Genomic DNA, 24,660 nt, shown 5'->3' with positions numbered 1-24,660 from the left:
TTTACAATTACTTTTGCACCAACACCCTAAGGGCTCTTTAAAACAATGCAGTTGGTTATTGAACTGTCAGAGAAAAAAATCTCTATTGGTCTTAGGAATTTACAATGCAGCCCAATATTATTGAAAGCTTAAAAGAAAATCTTCCATTAATTAATAATCCTAAGTGCATACACAAATGCCTAATTGGTCACCCTTGAACCAACTTTTATTCACCAAAGTGGTGAATGAAAGGCAAGAAACAAGCATCTCTCCTGTTTTTCCTACACACGAACTAAACCCCAAGGCAACTGGTTGATGAAAGGAAGGTTCTCCTTATGAAAGTATTCGAACTAACAAAGATAAAAGGTACAACGGAATTAGAATATTATAACCACTAATGAATTATTTGAGTTTGGTAATAACTATGAATGGCTGCTAAGTTCACAAAGAAGTAGAACCAGAAATTAGGTGCTCCCCTGATAAAGCTTACAAACCACCTCTTAAACATTCTTGGACAAGTATTCTTGAGTATGATCAAGCCTACAGATCTAACTACCACTTGGAGAAACTTTAAATGGCACTTCGGCAATATAATCAGCAAAATTCAGAGTGTGGAAAACTATACAGGAATTTTTAAAGTTTTAAAAATAAATTGCAAGTGAGAGAGAGAACATCTATAGATTAAAAGAGCCCAAAGAGACATTTTAGCCAAGCAATGGCATGAACGTCAGTTGATCTCAATGCAAACAAACTATATTTAAAAAGAAGCCATTACATGTGTGGTAAATTTGAACACTAACTGAATTATTCCATCATATTAAGAAATTATATTTATCTTTCAGTGTGGGAAATATACTGAATATTTACAGTTGAAATGACACAAGGTCTAAGATTTATGTCAGAATAAAAGGGGGAATACAGAGGGGGGATATAAATAAAACAAGACAGGCCATGAGTTGATAATTACTGACAATGGGTGTTAGTACACTATATACAGCATTGTCCCTATTTTTGTATATATCTGCAAGTTTCTCATTCTTAAATATTAAAATACAAAAAAAGTAACCAAAATGACAAAGAAAAATTATTTCCATTTATTTTTGCAATGACTAGTCTTTTTTTATAACAGGAAATAATGATATTACACTTTATAGATAATGCATTTTAAGATAGTTATAATACAATTCTTTATAGGATAAGAGAAAAATCATTCAATTTTGTAAAAATAAACTTGAATCCTTATGACATAAAAAGATATATAAAATTTTAATTAGTATCAAAAATTTTAATGGTATAATACTAGTCCAATAACCAAATCCAATCTTCCAGGTGTACAAAACATTGTTCCCCTTTGAGCAGAAATACACTTAAAATCAAAACAGTATCAACCTAGAGAATCATTTTTCCTAATCTTATGAGTACCTCAAGAATAAACTTACAAAAGCACGACTTTATGAAAAGAGAATACTGAATATGCTCTCTAGAAAAGTAAATATCTTAGGAATAATAGAGGTACATTTTTAAACTTAATTCTTCCCAAACAAAAATGCTATGCTCATAATATCCCACCTTAACATAGTCATTTTTTCCTATATTAAAAAGAATCAATAAATATTTTTGTTTTAATTACTGGCTTCAGCATTTTAGAAACATTAATTGATGGATATGTATAATTTTTGTATTATGATGACATTCTAGTCATTCCAGTGTAAAAAGTTTCTCCCCACCTGCCCCTAAAAAATGAAGCACTGAAGGCATATAAACCCATTAAAGAATAGATGCTGGGACATTGCCAAAACAGCAGGGAACTGTAAATGTGCCAAAATTTTCAGGGAGCAAAATGAAATTTCAACAGGAAAAGCAGTCAAAAAATTTAGCTAGATTCATTCCATTTTCTTTGTAAACGTCAAGATGCTACCTCTCTGGGCCTTCCTAAGATATACAGAAAAAGTAGAGTAAAAAATTTTTAACCCTCTGTGCATAATTGATTCTATACCTCACTGGATGCTGGTGATAATCAAGAAAGATCTCGGATAAAATAAAGAGGAGTCCAGTGAGCAATATTCTGAAGAAAGGATGGCCAATAATACCAAAGAAACCTTCTGACTGCCCAAGAATAGGGATGTTTCCACACGACACAATCTAGTTTTAACCTTCAGTCCCTCTCATCTTTCCCTCAAAGTTGGTTAGTTGTCACAGGGAATGGCTATCACATCAGCTATAAATAAAACATATGACTAAGACATACAGAATGATCTTTGCTTGTGGAATTAGTTTCACCACTTTACAGACAATCTCATTTGTGTGTGTGCACACATGTGATCACATACATGGTATATATGAATTGAACAGGCTCTTTTGATGGAGAAACAAAGCAATCTTGGTACCCCAAAGGGTCCATAAATATCATACCAAGACCTAGCTTTTAATGACTATCATTATTTTCTTTATTCCACTGCCCACCCTATAGCCAAAGGTGCAATTATCAAATACACACATACATATACAAAAAGCCAAGGGCAAATAACAGGAAAAGGATGAGGGTCTGAATTATCCACTCTCTGGAAATGTTTCTACCATGATTAGTCCTACAGTCTTATATCATTCCTAGAAAGTAACTAAGGGAGCAGTCTCATTTATCAAGTAAAACACTGAACCTGAAAAAAGGTGAGTTTCCCTTAAGGTACCTCTGCCTGGACTTAGTGTCATAAAGCTGCTCTGAGATGGAAACACAAGGTGTGGAATCCCACAGAGACTGTGCAGAAACACAGACACAATCCCAAAGCAGAAGGAAACCCAAAGATTTTTAGCTTTCATCAATAGCAGCAGCAGCCACTCCTCACCTATCATCTACCAGCCACCTGATGTTTATCCACATTTAATCAATGAATCTTCTTTACAACTCTATGAGATAGGTATTACTTCTATTTTGTAAAGGAAAGTTGAGGAAAAAAGGCTAAATAATTTGGCCAGAGTAACATGGCTATAGAGCAGGGAATTCAGACCCAGAACACCAGCTCTTTCCATTCCTCACCATGTAACTGGCATCCTTACTACCTAGTAACAGTCCCAGCATTACACTTGGTGCTTTACATGCATGACACGATTCCTCACAAATATTCTGAAAGATATGCCCATTTTACAGATAAAAATGAGACTTAGAAAGGTCAATCTGACCTCCATGGCCACAAAAAAAGCTGAGCATGGAAATTTATTCCAGTGCTTTCAGGCTCTCATACTTACACCTTTCCCATTTATCATACTGTTTCCAAAAGTTCTTTTTATTTTCTAGCTATTTCACACATTCTAGAGACTTGATCATATGGTGAAAACTATTACCTCTTCCTTTTAATAGACGATTATAATAGATCCATAAACAGTGGTTTTATCTCCACTTTACAGAGGCTTAGAGAGCTTGGAGAACTAGATCAATGCAGAAAGTATACATATGGTACAGCCAGAACTTAAGTCCAGTCTGTAGACACCCAAGTATGCAATCATAACAAGTAAACTGTGCTGTCTCCTAGGTATGTCCTGGTTTCTCCAAGAACAGTGTAAGAAGTTTCCAAACTGGAATCATTCAGGCAACACCTTAACATGCCTACATCATGATCTTCCATTGAATCTAGGCTTTAAAAAATGCCAATTCTCAAGCCAGGCACAATGGCATGTGCCTGTAGTCCCAGCTACTTCAGAAGCTGAAGCAGGAGGATTGCTTGAGCCCAGGAGGTCAAGACTGTACTGCACTATGGTCATACTCATGAACAGACAATGCATTCCAGCTTGGGCAACACAAAGAGACCTTGTCTTTAATAAATCAAATGAAAAAGCCAATTCTCAACATGAATGAAAAACTGTGGTATGAAATTCTGTGCTATATAGAATTACTAAAATTTCTATAAAAATAGAAATTAATCAGGTAATAAATTACATTGTGGGGAAGAGTCAAAAAGACTGAAATCAGACTCGGGTTTATTTTGGTGTTTCTGATCAAACAACAGAGAGAATTTCTTAATTTGCAATTCCTATATTTTTATGATTCAGAGAAACTCAGATTTACTCATGACATTCAAAGAATTTCAGAACTTACCACACATTATCCCCAAGGCTGTGCTAAATACTGCCATATATCCAAAGTAAAATGATGTTTGAAATAAGCCATACATCCTGAAATAAAACAAAATAACTACATGTAGGATGTCCATTTTTACTTTCAATATAAGGACTTAAATTTTAATATATAAAGGACAAATTTAGTTTCCTAAATAAAAAGTGAAAAAATGTCTCCACTTACTTTGTTTTGAAAAAATAGTAGTAAAAGGAATACATGTAAACATAGATTGCAGTTGATGCAGCGGAGAGAAAACTTGTCCATTGCCTGGGTTGGGGGAGAGGAAAGAAGATAACTCTTTTGAATGAATGGCACTGAAACAAAGATTTTAAAGCAAAGAATTTAATAAAATATCCTTTAAAATCCTTTAAAATTTATTTTAAAAACAAATGCATAGACATGGTACTTAAATTTATCAACAAGGAGAATGTCTAAGAATTACAAAACTTATCTTGAATTTTGTCAGATTTCCTATTACCAGTGACTGTAAATACACCATTTCATTTTTCAGATCTAAGTCTCCTTGTGTTTAGAATGCAGCAATGCTCCTCATAAAGCTCTTTTTATATCAAGCACTTTGTAAAAATATTTCTAACATAGTACTCACTTCATTAATACATTAAAAATTTGAGGCCGGGCGTGGTGGCTCACGCCTGTAATCCCAGCACTTTGGGAGGCCGAGGCGGGCGGATCACGAAGTCAAGAGGTCGAGACCATCCTGGTCAACATGGTGAAACCCCGTCTCTACTAAAAATACAAAAAATTAGTTGGGCATGGTGGCGCGTGCCTGAAATCCCAGCTACTCAGGAGGTTGAGGCAGGAGAATTGCCTAAACCCAGGAGGTGGAGGTTGCGGTGAGCCGAGATCGAGCCATTGCACTCCAGCCTGGGTAACAAGAGCAAAAACCCGCCTCAAAAAAAAAAAAAAAAAAAAAAAAAAAAAAAAAAAAAACCTTTTTAAAAAAAAAAAAAAAAAAAAAAAAATTTGATATTATTTTTTCTCTAAAATATTTATTTTATAACTGGAAAAAATACCTATGCTATTTTCAGTAACAAAATTTCTTCTGTACAGCTCTTTAACTCCACTTGATAGGTTTCAAAGGAAATCTTATTCTAAAATATTATGGTTCCCCAAATTTCTTCCCACAAATAGGTACTTACCACCTGTAATCTTCTGCATTTAGTAGAAAATATGTGCACACAATAGTCACACAGACAGTCACAATGCACAGGATAACCAGCACCAGCATCATGAAGCCATAGACATAATAGATCTTATATGCCCAGAAAGACGTGAAGATGAAATACCTAAGTAAATGCAATAAAGACACAGGTTTCCCGTCTTTATTCTTAAAGCTCACTCTGCTCTTGCTAAGCCTCCCATTTTAGTTCCCATTTTTTTTCTAACTTAATGATTTTCTTTCAAGTATCTTCCAACAGGTTTCTCTTACCATGTCACCATCAATTAAATCCACTAGAATTCTCTCAAAAATATTTTCTTGGATAATCTTTGAAAAACAGATTCTTCAGTAGGGCATTCACCTCTACACAAACTGAATAAATCAGAAGCTTAAAGAAGTATAATGTAGAAAAGAACAAATGATAGCTAAAAAATCCATATTTGTATCCATATTGTTTTGTAGATACAATTCAAGCAATGCAGTTTGTATTTTATTAAACAGAAAATAAAATACTCTACTAAATAGAAAAATAAGTTAGAGCATTAATGCATAAAATTAGAAAAAGCAAGCCTAAAGAAGATTCACACTGCCTTCAAAGAACAGCAAGGGAAAGGGCATTCAGATTTTTCATTAAGAAAAAATCCTTCACTCTAATGCATTTCCAAGTCGTCATTAAATTACAACAGAGCCTTTCAGCCTCTTTTCTCTTTTCTTATTCGTTTTTGTTTGTTGGATCATTAATTCAATTTTTTTTTTTGAGATGAAGTTTTGCTCTTGTTGCCCAGGCTGGAGTGCAGTGGCACAATCTTGGCTCACTGCAACTTTCACCTCCTGGGATCAAGCGATTCTCCTGCCTCAGTCTCCTGAATAGCTGGGATTATAGGCACGCAACACCACGCCCAGCTAATTTTTTTGTATTTTTAGTAGAGTCAGGGTTTCATCATGTTGGCCAGGCTGGTCTCCAACTCCTGACTTCAGGTTATCCGCCCTCCTCGGACTCCCCATCATTCATTCTTTCAACAAATATTTATAGAGCCTACCAAATATCAGGAGAGCAGTGAGAACAGAACAGTGAAGACAACAAAGTCTCTACCCTCAAGAAGACTGCTAGCTGGTTGGGAAACACCAGTAAAGATCAAGTACCACTGTGATATGTGCTACACGAATGCACATAAGGGGCATCTTCCCATTACGGCTGAATGGGGCTTTATGAGGGGAGAAGAATCAGATAAGGAATCAGAGGGTAAGGGGAACTACAAGAATGTTCCAGGTATGCTGGGCACGGTGGCTTGCACCTGTAATCTCAGCCCTTTGGAAGGCTGAGGTGGGCAGATCACCTGAGGTCAGGAGTTCGAGACCAGCCTGACCAACATGGAGAAACCTCATCTCTACTAAAAACACAAAAATTAGCTGGTCTGTAATCCCAGCTACTCGTGAGGCTGAGGCAGGAGAATTGCTTGAACCTGGGAGGCAGAAGTTGGTGTGAGCCAAGATTGCACCATTGCACTCCAGCCTGAGCAACAAGAGCAAAACTCCATCTAAAAAAAAAAAAAAAAGAATGTTCCAGGTACAGAAACAGCAAAAGCAAAGGTTAGCAAATAAAGGGGATCCACTGCATTTTGAAAATCTAAAAGTAATTCGGTATGGCTAAAACTTTAAATAAAGGGGAAAGAACTAAGAAATGAAGTTGGGAGAAGTGAACAGGGCCGATTCTTATGAAGACCCTTAATGGTCATGCTATGGAGTTGGGACCTCACCTCAATTAAAATAAGAAGTCTTAAGCAAAGAAATGACATGACACCTTAAAAAGACCACTTTGGCTACCAGGAGGAGAATGGGTTTAAGGGTGGACAAAACAGAAGAGAAGTTGAAGAAACAGCAGAGAACCTATCTAGTGGAACACAGTGCCTGGAGAAGCGCAAAAACATGTGGTTCAGAAGTATTGGGGACAGGGGTAGAAAGGAAAAAGTAGTCACAGGTCAAGTCTTGAGTGAAGGCACAAAGCACTGTCAGACTGGAACTAAAGAAGTTCCTGAACTGACTTTAATAAAACACAAGTTACAGTGACACACACTCCAACTCCTCTCTAAGGTATATCTATTTATGTTAGTTGTACCTGTTAGTGCAATTAGACTAAATTGACCATACCTGTTATCCCAGCTACTCAGGAGGCTGAGGCAGGAGCCTCACCTAAATTAAATGTTACATAAACCAATAAATATCAGAGTAAAAAGGACATGTGGTTACTCTGAAAATTATGTTGAATGCTTTGGAAAGATTCGATAAGGTAAGTCCCTTTAAAAAAGTCACAAAATTATATGTGATTGAGATGGCTATATAGACTGGGGGACAAATGTACAAATCCAGAAGGATTCTGTACTTAGAATGCTTCAGACAGGATTTTATGTTCTTCTCTTTAAAAAGACTAGAAAACACAGAAGCTGTATTATGAATGTCAAAGAAAAAAATGATAAAATTCCAATTAAAAGAAAGACTGTGGCTCTATATTAAAAAAAAAAATCTGTGAAGGATGTACATTTACTTGTCTTAAAAATATTATGTATGTATCTTTTTAAATAATTCTCTTACATGAGCCAACTTTTTCAATTAACCAACTACCAAATCCAATTACATGTGTTAAGGAGACTCCTACCATACAAGAGACAATCAGCAGTGGGGCATCTGCGAACATGTAAGGCTATTTTAAGTTGTCACAATGACTGGTATTTAGTAGACAGGAGCCAAGGGTGGATAGCTGCAATACCTGAGAAAGTCCCATACAGTGAACTGTCTTGCCTAAAATAACCACTGCATTCCCATCAGGTGGCACTAGGACACAGACTAAGAATAGAAAGGCTTTTTTACTTTGCAAAGGTGACAAAGGATGCAGATGTAAAGCACAGTAAGTGGCACAGGTGGCATACCTCTCACCCCTAAATACATACACCCTTCCTAGCACTCCTGCAGGCCTCTACTGAAGGAACCTAGGAAATGACTATGCATCAAAAGATGTCAGGACCTAGGCAGACTAGTAGGCAATGGTTTACCTAGTTTCCTAGGGCCTCAAAAATCAGTAAAAAAAAAAAACAAAAAAACAGGAATTCCTTATATCATGCATATGATCAAAGGCTGGTCTACCATTCTTCAACACATATGCTTTGATTTCTAAGGTCTCGTCTTAAGTAAGGGAAGTCTAGAATATAATACAAAAAGGTATAAACATCATCTGAATATTTAAGAACACAGCAAACGGCTACCTTTATATAACCTATTAAACTTCTTTCTGGAATCATGGAATTAACAGACTATTAGATGCTCTCCCAGCTGATGACTTCACATGTTTCCTAACTCCTAAATTGTCTTATTATAATCAAATCCCTTGAAACATAAATACATTATCAAACTTACATTTCAATAAAGATTGAACCAAAAGGTAAAATTCCACCCAGGCAAACAATAACTGCAGGCTCCATGAACCTGGAAAATATTAAAATTAATAGTAAACATCTAGTATAATTTCCATATTATATAAATGCTGATAATAGAAAGGAGATACTTGCCACTTAAAAAATCATCTCTAAAGGATAGAAACAAGCCAGTAAAATGAAAAGCCAAAACCCAAAGAGGCACAATACAAAAATGGGTCTTCAAATTAGCCACAGGTTATAATCAATATTCTTTCTGCATTAAAGCCTGAGACAAGTATTTGAAGAACACAAATTACTGACACCAGCAGAACTCAAAAAAGTCTCGTAAGTGTTCCCTGGTTCTATTAGACTTTCATAACTTCCTAGAACTCTACAGGTATTTATTCACAAAAAGCCAAAGGGAAAGAAAGTAAGAGTCTAGAGATTTCCATTTGAAATGATATTTCCCAAATTGTGGCCTTGCTATTTCTTTGCTCATTCTCTCCTTGGTTCTGTAATTCCTTTTCCTACAAATTATACAATTAGGGTATTATGAGTTTTGATTTATAATGGCACCAAAGAAATAATAAAAAAATAAAATTCAAAAGTCGTTCATTCATTCAATAGTTACTGACTGTAACTGGTTGATCCCCACCTGGATGCCTTCTCTCATCTCGTATTATTTCTTTCCTGGCTCAAATGTTCTCCCTTTAAAACCTTTGCTGAGTCTCCCAGGAAGTGGTGGGTCCTTCTCCCATTCTTCCACTGCCTCTTGAACATATCTCCACATAGTACTCACCACACTATGCTGTATCTGTCCAATTCCATATACGTGTGCACCTGTGTGTGTGTATATATATATATATATATATGCAGACACACACATATAAAACATATACATACAAAAATATTTTTGTATATGTACACACACATATATGTATATGTATATATGTGTGTGTCCGTATATATATGTACACACATATAAATATAGATTATAAACCCTGGCACACAGAAGCTATTCATGTAGCTATTTCCAGTGCCTAGCACAGTATCTGGCACAAAAAAGATCCTAAGCTAATAACTATGAAATCAACAAACTAAAAAACTGAGAATAAAATTTAAAAATTTGAAAGCTGAAAAAAAAAACTTAAAAACCATTTAATCTAGTCTTCTTTATTTTACAGGAAGCCAAGACTCACAGAAGTTAAAAGTGATCTGCCCAAGGTGACACAATAAATGAGAGGCAAATCTAGTATTTAGATTTAAGTTCCCATGATTATAGCCTCCAAAATGGAGACACACATCGGCCTTCCTATACCTAAATACAACACATCTCTGGTGAGGAAACTCTCACCAGACCTCCTCTGGAAATTTCACCAGCCCTAGTGACTTAAGAGGAACTTTTGTGACTTCTATGCTTTTCCTTTTACCTTACCCTTCCCAGTAAGGATACTGATGGGCCCTAACAGTCTAAAACTGATTTACAAAAAAAAAAAAAAAAAAAATTTACTTTAAAAATAGACTATGAAAGTTCTAACCAAAGTCTCTCAAATGCACCAATCTAAGGAAAGAAAAGAATATGGCCAATTCAAACTATAAAGGCTATTTTATTCATCCTCCATTTCTATAAATGTCTACTTGCCTCCATGTCTAGAAAAGACAGAGCAAAATTAGAGATAGTAATACCAATAAAGCATGTTATATTTATAACCTGGTAAAATATCTAGGGACAGAGACTTTTCAACATATATATATATACACCTTATTATGAAAATGTACAGTCTACAACTGTTCTTATAAATAGGGAATGTAATAAATGTACACTCAATTGTACAATATTACAAATGTACACTAAAATATCTGGAAAGATAGTAAATATTGCAGGTTCTGCAGGTGACAGCATCTGTCACAACTACTGATCTGACAGCCCTGATGCACTATACTACAAAAGCAGCCACAGATAATATGTAAACGAATGGGCATGGCTGAGTTCCAACAAAACTTGACTGACAAAAACAGGCAGCAGGTCAGATTTGGCCTGCAGGTTTAGTAAAACTGCAGCTTTAGTTCACACCCACCTCTATACACTAGGAAAGCATCTGACTTAACTGTAAATGGCATGATACACAGAAAGTGGAATAAGGGCATAATTTATTATTACTCTTAACAATGTAGGTTAAAGGAAATAGTAAAATGAACTTCTTAAAAGATTGTCATTCTCATAAACACATGCCAATTCTAAAGTTACATGTACACAACAGGCTTAAGAACTTTTACATTGTGTGAACAATCATGTAAGATTTAGCATTCTCTTTACCATTTTTTCTCCGGTATAGGACGAGGCACAGCATTGACACGACAAGGAAAGTTGGGCTGACCTGACAGATTTCGGCCAAGTATTGTACCAACAAGATTTAGAGGAAGAATAACAAAAAAACAGATGCAACAAACGGCCACCTGTAAATTAAATAAAAATGTGTGATTACTCAGAGAATAACATTAATAAAAACAAATAAAAGAGACAATTTAAACACACTTTGATCACAAAAAAATGTTTAAGTTCAATATAGGCTAAAATTGTGCATGGTATACACTAATGAAAACAGAGAAAGGTGTGCTTTAAAATATTACAAACTAAATACAAGTTGAACTAGTTCTTATCGACTTTAGTTTTCCACTTTTTTCTATTCTTCCATACTACTTCTACTACAGTCCTTTTTTCTTCTCTTTCACTCTTAGCTGTCATGCTTTTTTAATGTATCTATCACTCGTCTTTCATTAGTATAACCAACTTATCTATTTGGCTATGCTTTTTGAGCTCATAATATGTACTAAGAGCTTTATATGTGTTATTTCCTTATTTTACAGATTATGAAAAGGAGACTCAGAGAAGGCTAAGTAACTTCCCATCATCACATAGCTAGTGGAGAGCCCGACCAAAATTTCAACTCAGATCTGCCAGCCTCAAAGCCCATGCTCTTTTCTATTCTACACTGCCTTGGAATCCTAATAGAAGCAGATTGCTATCTATGTGTCACTACTAAAATATTACAAATATTTTTCTGCCCATTAGTAGTGCAAAATCTAAAATTATAGAGAAGACCATACAGATATTCTAGAACCAAAGTGGCCAATTAGAAATATATTTATTTTTGTGGCTTTTTTTTCTTTATAAATCAGGTACATAAGAACATACACATAAGCTCTTTTCTGGCCAGCCATCTAATTAAGACCACTTCACTCTGAACTTCTATAAATTGGAATAGAACTGAATCACCTCTAAGATCGCTTTAAATTATACATTTTAGGTTCTAATAAATAGAAAGTAAAAGCTAGAGAAAAACTGAATGAAACATGTGAAGACACTGATTGAGAGAAATGAAGAGGTATGGGATAGGAAATCCACAGTGATTGCACAAGAAGGAAAGATCTCTTCTGAAGCAATATTAGTAAAAATTCTTCATTAGATCCTTTTGTGTGTGTATGTGTTTTTAAACAAGCCAAAGGGTACTGTCGTCTCCTTTTCAGAAAAAACATAAATGTGTGAACATTATCAGAGCTCCATAATCCCATTTTAAACATCAGACTCAGGAACTCAATTTATCTGTGTTTCAGTTTAGGCCTAGGCCTATGAATAATATGAATTTATGCTCACATTATAATATTATGTGAAATGTGAAAAGCAGGTGTTTTTAAGAAAGTTTAAGTATTGTTATGATTATATGTATCATAAGTATGTGGAGTGATAAATTCCATCTCAATTTTTGCTTTTACTTTCTTAATTACTATAAGACTCATAAACCTTAACACAAGGCGACCTATGTATTCTTTCCTTAGTTTACCAGAACCCTTAATTTCAAATAAGAATTAAAGAGAAAAAGAAGAAAACATTCCTATGTGGAATTACATGGTCTAGAACAACGATCTTCAAACTGTTCCAAAGAACACTCAGGCCCTACTGAAGAGCTTCTGGGATTCCACAAGCATTTGATTTGAATATCCTTTTGAAAATAGTTTCTTTTTAAAATACTTTTAACTGTAATAAGATATATACAGATCAAAGGAGTTCTATACTAAATATCAGTACACTGGAGATATCATAGCCAGGTTAACTCATTTTCATGCGAACCTCAGAATAAAGTTTCTTATCTCTGTGCATATACTGAACTGAATGAATTTTGTCACTGGTTAGGAAAGTTTGTAATCCTATATTGGTCTTTTATTCTATCTTTTTCTCCCCATCCCAATTAAGGCCCGCACATATTTGTTCACTAAAAATTGTACAAGCAAAAGTACTACTACAGCACAATGTGTGCGACAGGCAACTGAGTGGCAGCTGAAGTGAGGGTACATCTTGCCTCCTGTGCACATAGTCAATAAAGGAACCTATAGTCTCCAACAGACATTATCAAGTGCTTAGCATTTGTCAATATTTTCCCTTTTCTTGTCTAACTTTTTAATATATGATAAAAAATGTGAGCAGTTTGTTAGAAATAGTGATTAAGCTGTGAAACCAGTTCTCTGCTCCTTTATGTTCAAGTTCTGGATGAATTTACTGGAGAAATACTCCAAGATTGCAAGGCAAGCTGTTAAAAAAAAAAGTCACATGGAACTAACTCATTTGGGAAGTAGGAATTTTTCTCAATACAGATAACCAAATAAATTGGGTGCTGAAGATATGACTGCTATTCATACCCCTTGATATCAGATTTGTATTCATCACAACTATGGTCTTGTTAAGTTTACAGTGTTAAAGTAATTAATTTACAAAATATATTTATACTAATAAGATCATGCTTGTTATCTTATTCCATCTGGAAATCCTTCCACATTAAGGATTTATTTTAGAATGAAATTTAGCAGCTAAGAGGATCTAATATATTGGTGAAAACCCTGAAACTCAAACTAATATAGGGCTCTCCCCTATACTCCTAGTCACTGTTCAGAGGAGAGTGAAAGCAGGCAGTGGGGAGAAGAAAGATTTACTTACTCCATGTTGAGGGCCTCCCTTATCTACAGCAAGAATAAGTTAGAAACAAGTATCGCCTATCGGTACTTAATACCCCAAAGATCTACATACTAATTAAATCTTCTCAATCTCAGACATAAACCAAGAATGTAGCTATTACTTATTCTATCTTTGTTTCCAGACTGGCCTACAAACCAATATCTCTCATAAACATAGATGTAAAAGCAAATTTTAGCAAATGTAATCCAACAATATATAAAACAAACAATAAATCATGACAAAGTAAAGCTCATCAAAGGAATGCAAGACTGATTAAAATCAGAAAATCAATGCTATTCACCATATTATCAAAATTAAAAAAGAAAAATCACAGATCATCTCAAAAGATGCAGAAAATGCTGTTCTAAAATCCCATATCCATTCAAAAAAAAAAACAAAGTTTGCAGCAAACTACAAATAGAAGGGAACTTTAACAAGCTGATGAAAGGCATCCACAAAAAATATATAGCTAGTGTTTTAATTAATGGCATAAGATTAAATGCCTTCTTCCCAAGATTGAGAACAAAGAAAAGATGTCTGCTCTTGACACTTCTATTCAACATTATACTGGAGGTTTTAGCCAGTGCAACAAGACAAGGAAAAAAAAAAAAANTGGGAGGCCAAGGCAGGCAGATCACCTAAGGTCAGGAGTTCAAGACTAGCCTGGCCAACATGGTGAAACCCTGCCTCTGCAAAAATACAAAAATTAGCTGCTTATTGGTGCACACATGTAATCCTGGCTACTGGGGAGGCTGAGACAGGAGAATTGTTTGAACCTGAGAGGTGGAGGTTGTAGTGAGCCGAGACTGCACCACTGCACTTCAGCCTGGCAAAAGAGCGAGACTCTGTCTCAAAAAAAATATAAAATATAAAAAACATTATTTACAAACAGAATAATATGAAATACTTGAGAATAAATTCAACAAAAGATGGCAAACCTGAACATTAAAAATCTATGAGATGTTGTGAGAAAAATTAAAGATATCTAAATAAGTTGAGAATATACTGTGTTCATTAATCAAAAGATTCAATAATGTTAAGATGTCAGTTCTTCCCAAACTGAGCTATAGATTCAATGTAATCACAATCAAAATCCCAGAAGACTTTTTATAGAAACTGACAAGCTGATTCCAAACTTTACATGGAAATGCAAAGAACATTAAAAAAAGCCAAAACAACTTTAAAAAAGAATAATTGATTTCGGGACTTACAAAGCTATAGTAATCAAGACAGTGTGGTATTGGCATAAAAACAAGACAAATTGAAATGAAACAAGAGAAAATCCAGCAACAAAAATCCACACGTATATGGTGAATTAGTTACCAGTGCAAGACTGCCTGGCAAACATGGTGAAACTCGGTTTCTACTAAAAACACAAAAATTTGCCAGGCATGATGGCACTTGCCTGTAGTCCTAGCTACTAGGGAGGCTGAGGCAGGAGGATTGCTTGAACCCAGGAGTTGGAGACCAGCTTGAGAAATATAGGGAGACCCAGTGCAAAAAAAAAAAGAAAAAAAAAAAAAGACACACAGATCAAAAAAGAGAAGTGAAACTGTCTTTGTTTAAATAATTTGATAATCTATTTTTTAAAAATAACACCATGTACCCACAAAGATTAAAAATAACAAAAACATTTTAATCTATACAAAAAACTAAAGAAAAGCAACTAGAACTAATGAGTGAATTTAGCAGGGTTGTAGGATACAAAGCCAATATCCCAAAACAGTTTTTCTACATACAGTCAACACTCAAAAAAAGGGTGTAAACTGTGCAAGTCAACTTACAAGTGGATTTTCTTCTGCCTCTGCCACCTGAGACAGCAAGACTGACCACTACCTCTTCTTTCTTAGCCTACTCAATGTGAAGGTGATGAAGATGAAGATCTTTATTATGATCCAGTTTTACTGAAAGAATAGCAAATATATTTTTCTCTTCCTTATGATTTTCTCTTTTTCTTTTTAAGAGACAGGGTCTCACTATGTTGCCCAGGCTGAAATGCAGTGACTATTCATAGGCATGATCATAGAGCACAACAGCCTCAAACTCCTGGGCTTAATGATCCTCTGTCTCAGCCTCTTGAATAGCTGGGATCATAGGCAAATATGATATACCCAGCTAACCTTATGATTTTCTTAATTACATTTTCTTTTCCCTAGCTTACTTTATTTGTAAGAATTAGTATATAATACATATAACATATAAAATGTGTTCATCATTGAGGCTTCCAGTCAACAGTCGGCTTATTAGTAGTTGCGGTTTGGGGGAGGGTCAAAGGTTATATGCAGATTTTCGACTGCACAGACAGGGGTGGAAGTCAGCACCCCAAACTTCATATTGTTCAAGAGTCAACTGTACTGTCATGTGCAACATAACAATTTTATTTTTGTCAGTGATGGACCACATATCTAACACAGGTCCCATAAGGTTATAAGACTGTATTTTTACTGTACCTTTTCTATGTTTAGATACACAAATACTTACCACTGTGTTACAACTGCCTACAGTGTTCAATACAATAATATGCTGTACAGGTCTGTAGCCTTGTAAGATTAGGCTATAACACATAGCCTAGGTGTGTAGGAGGTTATATCATCTAGGTTTGTGTAAGTATACTCTAGGATGTTTGCACAATGAAAAAACTGCCTAACAACTCATTTTGCAGAACATATCCCTGGCATTAAGCGATGCATGACTGTACCAGCAATAAATGATTAGAGTTTAAAATTTTAAAATGGCCAGGCGTGGCAGCTCACGCCTATAATCCCAGCACTATGGGAGGCCAAGGCAGGCAGATCACCTAAGGTCAGGAGTTCAAGACTAGCCTGGCCAACATGGTGAAACCCTGCCTCTGCAAAAATACAAAAATTAGCTGCTTATTGGTGCACACATGTAATCCTGGCTACTGGGGAGGCTGAGACAGGAGAATTGTTTGAACCTGAGAGGTGGAGGTTGTAGTGAGCCGAGACTGCACCACTGCACTTCAGCCTGGCAAAAGAGCGAGACTCTGTCTCAAAAAAAATATAAAATATAAAAAACATTATTTACAAACAGAATAATATGAAATACTTGAGAATAAATTCAACAAAAGATGGCAAACCTGAACATTAAAAATCTATGAGATGTTGTGAGAAAAATTAAAGATATCTAAATAAGTTGAGAATATACTGTGTTCATTAATCAAAAGATTCAATAATGTTAAGATGTCAGTTCTTCCCAAACTGAGCTATAGATTCAATGTAATCACAATCAAAATCCCAGAAGACTTTTTATAGAAACTGACAAGCTGATTCCAAACTTTACATGGAAATGCAAAGAACATTAAAAAAAGCCAAAACAACTTTAAAAAAGAATAATTGATTTCGGGACTTACAAAGCTATAGTAATCAAGACAGTGTGGTATTGGCATAAAAACAAGACAAATTGAAATGAAACAAGAGAAAATCCAGCAACAAAAATCCACACGTATATGGTGAATTAGTTACCAGTGCAAGACTGCCTGGCAAACATGGTGAAACTCGGTTTCTACTAAAAACACAAAAATTTGCCAGGCATGATGGCACTTGCCTGTAGTCCTAGCTACTAGGGAGGCTGAGGCAGGAGGATTGCTTGAACCCCATGAGCAGAGGCTGCAGTGAGCCAAGATCACATCACTGCATTCCAGCCTGGGCAACAGAGCAAGGCTGTCTCGAAAAAAAAAAAAAAAATTAAAATAAAAAAACAACATCGATAAATCTCAATTTTTATGAGTGAAACAAAAAAAGAATATATACTGTATCAGCTACCATTTAAAGGAAATTCGGTAATGGAAATTAAGCTATAAGAGAGAGCAGCCTGGTGGTAACCTAAGAATGGGAGAGAGAAAAAAGAAGAAAAGAAAGGATGAATTACAAAGGAAGGAAAGAAAAATGGCCAGGAAGAAAAAAAAATAACAAAAACCCATCATTACCACCACTAGCACAACAACAAAGAAAACTAACTATGGGAGAGTCTTAGTTTTCTGGTCTGTAAAACAAGAATAACCATACTACTAGCTCTGCCTATCTCTTTGCATTCTTTTGAAAACCAGACAAGATAATGCATGTGAAAATGCTTTGTAAACTATGAAGTGCTACACAAACATATTATTATTGATCCTTTTCCTTAGATCTGGCACATCATTTCAGTCAGGTGAATCTTTTTAGATGCCGTCTTCATTATTTCATATTACTAGTTTCTTCCCTAGCCTCACATACCTTTTCAATTTAATCAGCAGACCACCATGTCTCTAAGTTATCAACAATCTTTTGAATAGGTCAGAGTCAGGAATACCTGTCACATTCTGCTAAAGGGTAGGATGTACATACTATGGGTAATAACTCAATACTCTTATAAGGTAGAACCCACTTTCTTCCTTTTCCTTCTGGAAGAGTAAATTTGCCTGTCTAGTTTTACAACACCTCTGCTCTCCACAGTTACTCAAACATTACTTCATATGATCTCTCAGTATGTCTAAAAGATAATTTATAGGAGCAAAAATACTGTTTTTTCAGCTAAGGCAGCTGGGTACTCCTGTACAATCAACTGCCTTGGCTTCACTTCCCTCTTAGACCAGGGAATCTTTCCTCTTACTTTTCTTGTTTGAAGGTTATATTTTATTTGATGAAAAATAAAGAGGAAGAATGGGATGGAGCCATTCTTTTTTTTTTTTTTTTAAACTCTGTTATATCACTGATCCCACATAACGAGTCTTTGATCTTGCTGTGAAAACATCCTTATAAAATCCTTTTACTTGCTTTAGCATTAACAGCTCACCTTCGATGACGAAGATTTTCTAACATTAGTTTTATAGATCATTTTAGAAAAGAAAGATTAGTTCCCATGCCTCTCTGAGTTTTAAAACTCTGTAATTCAGTTCTTTGTTCCTTGGAATCCTAAAACAACAACAAATTTTAGGATCTGAGATTTACAGCCCATGAAGGAAAGACTTCATGTCTAAAATTCTTTTCCAAGACATCTTGGCAAATCCTTCCTCATTCCCAAGGAACAGGACCACAACCTCTGGTTATAGCACCTAAATAAATCATTCTTGGACAATTCCCAAAACAAAAAGGTTTTAACTTTCCAGAATCAATCTAATTTATTTTCTTTTTCTTTTGTTTTTTTGAGACAGAGTCTCACTCTGTCACCCAGGCTGGAGTGCAGTGGTATGATCTTAGCTTACTGCAACTTTAGCCTCCTGGGTTCAAGTGATCAAGTGATTCTCCTGCCTCAGCCTCCCGAGTAGCTGGAATTGCAGGCCTGTGCTACCATGCCCAGCTAATTTTTGTATTTTCAGTAGAGATGGTGTTTCACCATGTTGGCCAGGCTGGTCTCAAACTCCTGACCTCAAGTGAACTGACTGCCTTCACCTCCCAGAGTGCTAGGATTACAGGCATGAGCCACAGCACCTGGCCAGTTGTGGAAACTTTTATAGAACAGAAAATTAGAGTGAAGATCACCCAGACAAGGGGCTCAATATCCAAGAGATCGAAGGAATAGGAAACAGAAAGAGGTAAGGCCTGGGGAACAGCACTTAGGAGGATCTGAAGACTGATCTTCAAATTAGGGTATTCAGTTAGTAGGTGTACCTGGCTTCTCAGACACATGGCACCTATGGTCTGGGGGCCTTTCAGCTAACAGATCTATGCCCAGGTGCCAGGAACTGGAATCAGGTAAGCACTACAGATTAGGTTTAAATCAGGACAGACTAATTAGCTTGAAAGAAAGCCCTGAGCATTAAAATTTTTTAAATCCCCAAGTGATTCTAATGTGTGCCCAGGGTTGAGAATCACTGAGTTTATGACAATATGTAACCATTTCCTTTATAATGTCAGCAAGTCAAACAAATTTAAGTACTTAAAATACTTAATGAACAGCTGGGTCAAATAGTCACCTCAGTCCTTCAATTTCATGTTCTAAACAAGTTTTCATACTCTTAAATGGTGAAAAGGAGATGGTAAAGTACACACCTGATTAAAATGTGAGGCCAAGGGAATGCCCTTCCCTCAGTATTCATTCATTAGAATGCAAATTAAGAACATAATATTGTAGGAGCCTGCCAAGTACCAACAGTTAGTCTTTTACTCACTAAAGATGAATTTTAAAACCTTCTCTGGCTCAGCAGACTTTAAATATTCTATTTTAATAATCTGTAATTATTAAATTATCTAAAGGCAGCCAATCCAGGTGGCTCACACCTGTAATCTCAGCACTTTGGGAGACCAAGGAAGGCGGATCACCTGAGGTTCAGAGTTCGAAACCAGCCTGGCCAAAATGGTGAAACCCCCGTCTCCACTAAAAATGCAAAAATTAGCTGTGCATGGTGGTGGGTGCCTGTAATACCAGCTACCTGGGAGGCTGAGGTAGGAAAATTGCTTAAACCCAGGAGACAGAGGTTGCAGTGAGCCAAGATTGCACCACTGCACTCCAGCCTGGGCGACAAAGCAAGGCTCTGCCTAAAAAACAAACAAACAAACAAAAAAACTATCTGTCTATCTAAAGGCAAATTACACTGAACATTAACATTTAAAACTACACTTACAAAGTGATAAAATTTACAATTTTAGCAAGAGAAAGCAAATTTTAAATACCATTTTCACCAATATCAAGTTCAAAACTTGCTGAGAAAAATTTTAGCAGAATCAGAATTTTAATTTTTAAAGCATTATAAAAATAATCAGTTCAGCAGATGACCTTTAAAAAGTAACTTGACTCACTCTATATTCTTTCTGGTGGCCTGGAACTACTATAAAACAAATTCTTTCCAGGTCTGATGTAATTAATTACCTTTCCCTTTTCTAACCATTATCACTTACTTTGGCTTGAAAAAAAATTTCCATTTTGAAGCAAATTTCAAAATATTCCTAACTAAAAAGTATTAAAGATTTGTAAAAATGTGTACTACTCAATGTGTCTTTTTGGACTATAAAACAAAATCACCTGAAATTTCTCTGAAATTATTTGTTAACTCCCATATAATAGAAAGAAAACCCAAACAAGATTAAAACACAGAGATGTGGGCTCTAGTAGCAGTTCCACCATGAACTGTCTGTACGGCCGTGACTAAGTTATTGAGCCTCTGTTAAAAGCAGTAACCACCCTGCAACTTGATTCACGTGTAGATGTATGTACATGTATGCACAAGTGTACAGTAAGCCTTCATTCTAGTCTAGGCCTAAAATTCTGTTTCTAGTAAAAAGGTAGTAACAAGAAAAATTGGGAGACTGTGGGGGTTAACTCAATTTATGTGTTCTAGTTTTAATACATTTAAATAATTCAAAGCATTTTGAAGCCTGTGATTATAGTTAAGATATGCGAAAACATTTTAACATCTATAGCAATGTACATCTTAGTAAGGTTCTAAGAAAAGTATGTTAATACAAAAAATGGGTCATGGAAAAGCTTTACTTCCTACCACTGCATTCACCTAGCACCTTAAAACACCCATGTTTTATGATTGTCATTCTTTTTCCAAAATATATTCACCAGTTCTTCCCATCTCTAATAAAAAGTTATAGTGCTCTCTTTTAAAGTCAGCTTTTCACTTTACTGGCTTACAGATTCAAGAAAAAATAAAAAGTCAATTATAGGTTTAAACTTAGCCAAAATTTTATGAAAACAACAATAGCATTCTCCACATTTAACTTTCCAGAACTCAGTAGGGACTGACTGAAACTATCAAAATGAGGGCATATTTTGGAGGGACAGTAGGTCTCAGTTAGAAGGCACATACTTCTTCAGTTTAAAAGTAAGATTCAAGCAACTTACCATTGTTCCAAAAGGAATGGCTCTTGAAGCATGGTAATAAATGGCTATGAAATTGATGAAGAAGGCAGTGCCACAAACCATAGCTGGGATAAGGAAAGCCCCAATAAACATCTGCTTTATCCATCTCCTTCCTGAAAAGAAAGGAAACTATGAAAGTTTAAAATATAATTATTTAGTACCAAATTATTTGTTTGAAATTTTAAAATAAAGATCATGAAGCTTAACATCTTAATTGTTTCAAAACAATACCTAATAAGTACCACAACTTTTCAAGTAAGTATAGTGGAATCACAGCTTCTGAAGTAGGTACACTGGAAAAGAGCCGTGACCTGTAGTAAAATATTCTGATGTTTTTTCTTGATTCTGCCACTGAACTGCCGTGAACTTTCATAAGTCTTCCCCCTCCCCTCCCCCTCCCCCTCCCCCCTCTCCAAGTTGGCCTAGAAAGGGGTTTAAAATAAACTGATGCCCATGAACTCACTGGTGAAGAAAAATCCCAGGTCCCCTTACCCTGCTTCAACCAGAACAATTACATTTTCAATAGTTTTACACAGTGGAGTTTCATGTAAGCTTTCATTTGAAAATGTTACTGCTTTAAAAAGAAGAAAAGAGCCAAAGAAAGAAAGAAAAAGAACTTCACCAGAAACCCACTTGTGATTTTTAGCACCCTAAGACAGGGCAAAAAAAATTTAAAAATAAAATTTAAAAAACCCTGAGTTAGATAGTCTCTAAGTTTGTTCTTAGCTCTATAATTATAATTACAAATATGTATTTAAGAGCATTTGTTTGAAAAGAAAAAAAACCAATATGTTTCATAAGCTCTCTCTCAGCAATCAGAACTACAGATTTATAAGTTTTACTATTTCTCTATACCTCTGTGTATTGAGAAATTCTATACAAAATTCTATACATTGAGCTTCTATTATTGAAATAATTAAGGGAACTAATTTTTTGACTATGTAATAAAAAAAATCTTCAATTGTGCTCATATAGACCAGGAGAGTAACAGGGAGCTGTCTTTCTAATACAGCAGAGTGCAAAGCTGGCAGAAAATATCTTCATATAGCTTGGAAATACTGAATTACTATCAAAATTCAACTCCACAATCATAAGCAACAGGGACCCAAACAGAAATTACCATAGAAAAATAAGCAATACCCTCACTTTTGTTTTCTTCTATATAAAGTTTTTTTTAAAACAAGTGTTACAGAATTACTACCTTAAATTGTAACATTCCTCCAGAAAAACTGCTTAATTCTGAGCTTTCTCTCCTATTTTGTTTCTTTTCCAGGTAAATTTCAAAAACCTCTCCTTTCTAACTGATACCTAGCATTTGAACAACACAAAAAGGTGGTGATTAAAGTATTACTTCTATTTAATTCCAACACCTTTCTAGCATGTTCTTTTCCTGCACTTTCCACTATCTTCTCAGATTCAGACGTGTATTAATAAAACTCTGGCCAGGTGTGGTGGCTCATGCTGGTAATCCCAGCACTTCGGGTGGCTAAGGCGAGCAGATCCCTGAGATCCGGAGTTCCAGACCAGCCTGGCCAACATGGTGAAACCCCATTCCTACTAAAAATACAAAAATTAGCTGGGCATGGTGATGTATGCCTATAATCCTAGCTACTGGGCAGGCTGAGGCAAGAGAATTGAACCCAGGAGGGCAGAGGTTGCAGTGAGCTGAGATTGTGTCATTGCACTCCAGCCTGGGAGACAAGAGCGAAACTCCATCTCAAAAAAATAATAATAAATAAAATTCCTTATCCAACTTTTATTTCTCTCTTTCCTTCTAACAGTCAGAAAGAATCCCATACACATTCCACTGGGTACAATCAGTAGCCCAAGTATCTGCACTGCTGTGCTTTCTACTGCTCCTCAGACCCTTGAAGTCTCTGGTTAGGTCCTGGATACCACTGGCTTCAAACTAGATCTATAGCATTACAATGCACTGGGGACAGTGTGAAGACCTTGAGCTTCATTGTAGTTCAAATTCTGAGATAACTCTGGAAAATTCTTGATTGCCTGGGTTGACTTCTACGTTAACGTGGTTTTTGGGGATTGATCAGGCAAAATATCCGGACATTATCAGATCTCCTCAGGACATCAGCAATCAGCACATAATCTTTAGATTACATTTTGTAAGACTTGATATTCGTAGACCTGAGCCTGAACTCTGTCAGCTTTCAAGAATAAGTGTCGTAAAGGAAAGTTAGACTGGGTGTTCTTAACTTGTCGCCAGATTAAAAGCAAATTTATGTCCAACTTTAAATAAATTTCCTGTTTTAAATAAATCTGTCTCTGTTGTAGAGACTATTTTGAGAGTCATAAACTAAAATTTTAGCCCAACTAGTTTCCAGGTCAAATTCAAAGTAGAATGCATCCTAATTTCCTTAGGATGTAATCCTTTATGATAGGACTTGTTTCTCATCTCTGGAAGTAAAATTTAGAGACTGAACACCTACCTAAAATAGTCAGGAACCCATAATGATACTCCCTCAGTCAATTCACATAATTATCTATACTGAAGCTATAGGTCACATTAAGTCTAAGAGGATCAATAAAAAAGCAATAGTAAACCAAGATATCCTGAGAAAATTTGAAATAATCCTACACTCTGATTTCCTATAACTTGTAAGTGTGCCTAGTCTACTAAAAGAAGGCAGGATCCCCTAATGCTGACACTGCTTAAGATGAGCTATGGAAAATCATAACTCCATCCTTGGAAATACAGTTTTATGGTCTTTCAACAAGACTTCATTCATAAACTAAAATATGCAAATCTACATTTCTGTACTTTTCTGACCCCAGACTACTGCAGGGAATACAAAGGAATTTAAAGACCCCTGAATGCCACTGCAGATAAAACACCAAGGAGCAGTGTCCTTGTATCATCGTGTATTAGGTCCATCACTTTCAGGTAATAGTAGGAAAGGAGCAATAGGATATTTAAGACAAAGTGCTCTGAGCAAGAGACTGTGAAAAGGAACAGCAGAAATCTTTGCAAAGGGTCCTATGATAAATATTAACAGTCAACAGAAATACATAGTTTTCCTTCCTATTCTCCTTCCATTGTCCAGAAACTTTACCCACAGGTCATTAAACATGCCTTTATATTCATCTACAAAGCTTTTTTTCTGTGTGGATGCATCACATGTAGCATAGCTAGAGCCAGGCACCTCAAAGCAAA

At 35.6% G+C, this 24,660-nt stretch overlaps 1 protein-coding gene across 2 annotated transcripts in view; it reads right to left on the bottom strand.

The window, feature by feature from the left end:
* TM9SF3 (transmembrane 9 superfamily member 3) overlaps nucleotides 1-24,660 on the bottom strand; it is a 71,386-nt gene that overhangs the window by 4,965 nt on the left and 41,761 nt on the right. For both annotated transcript variants that reach the window (XM_017502806.2, XM_017502808.2), the window contains exons 9-14: nucleotides 21,471-21,601; nucleotides 10,995-11,134; nucleotides 8,679-8,747; nucleotides 5,251-5,397; nucleotides 4,274-4,357; nucleotides 4,070-4,146 (exon numbers count right to left, since the gene is read on the bottom strand). In XM_017502806.2, coding sequence (XP_017358295.1) covers nucleotides 4,070-4,146; nucleotides 4,274-4,357; nucleotides 5,251-5,397; nucleotides 8,679-8,747; nucleotides 10,995-11,134; nucleotides 21,471-21,601 — 648 coding nt within the window. The remainder of the gene's footprint in view (nucleotides 1-4,069; nucleotides 4,147-4,273; nucleotides 4,358-5,250; nucleotides 5,398-8,678; nucleotides 8,748-10,994; nucleotides 11,135-21,470; nucleotides 21,602-24,660) is intronic.

Source organism: Cebus imitator, unplaced genomic scaffold, assembly GCF_001604975.1.
Source record: "Cebus imitator isolate Cc_AM_T3 unplaced genomic scaffold, Cebus_imitator-1.0 Scaffold299, whole genome shotgun sequence".
NCBI lineage: Eukaryota > Metazoa > Chordata > Mammalia > Primates > Cebidae > Cebus > Cebus imitator.
Note: the sequence above shows the minus strand (reverse complement) of the source record. Positions and strands in the feature narration are given on the sequence as shown.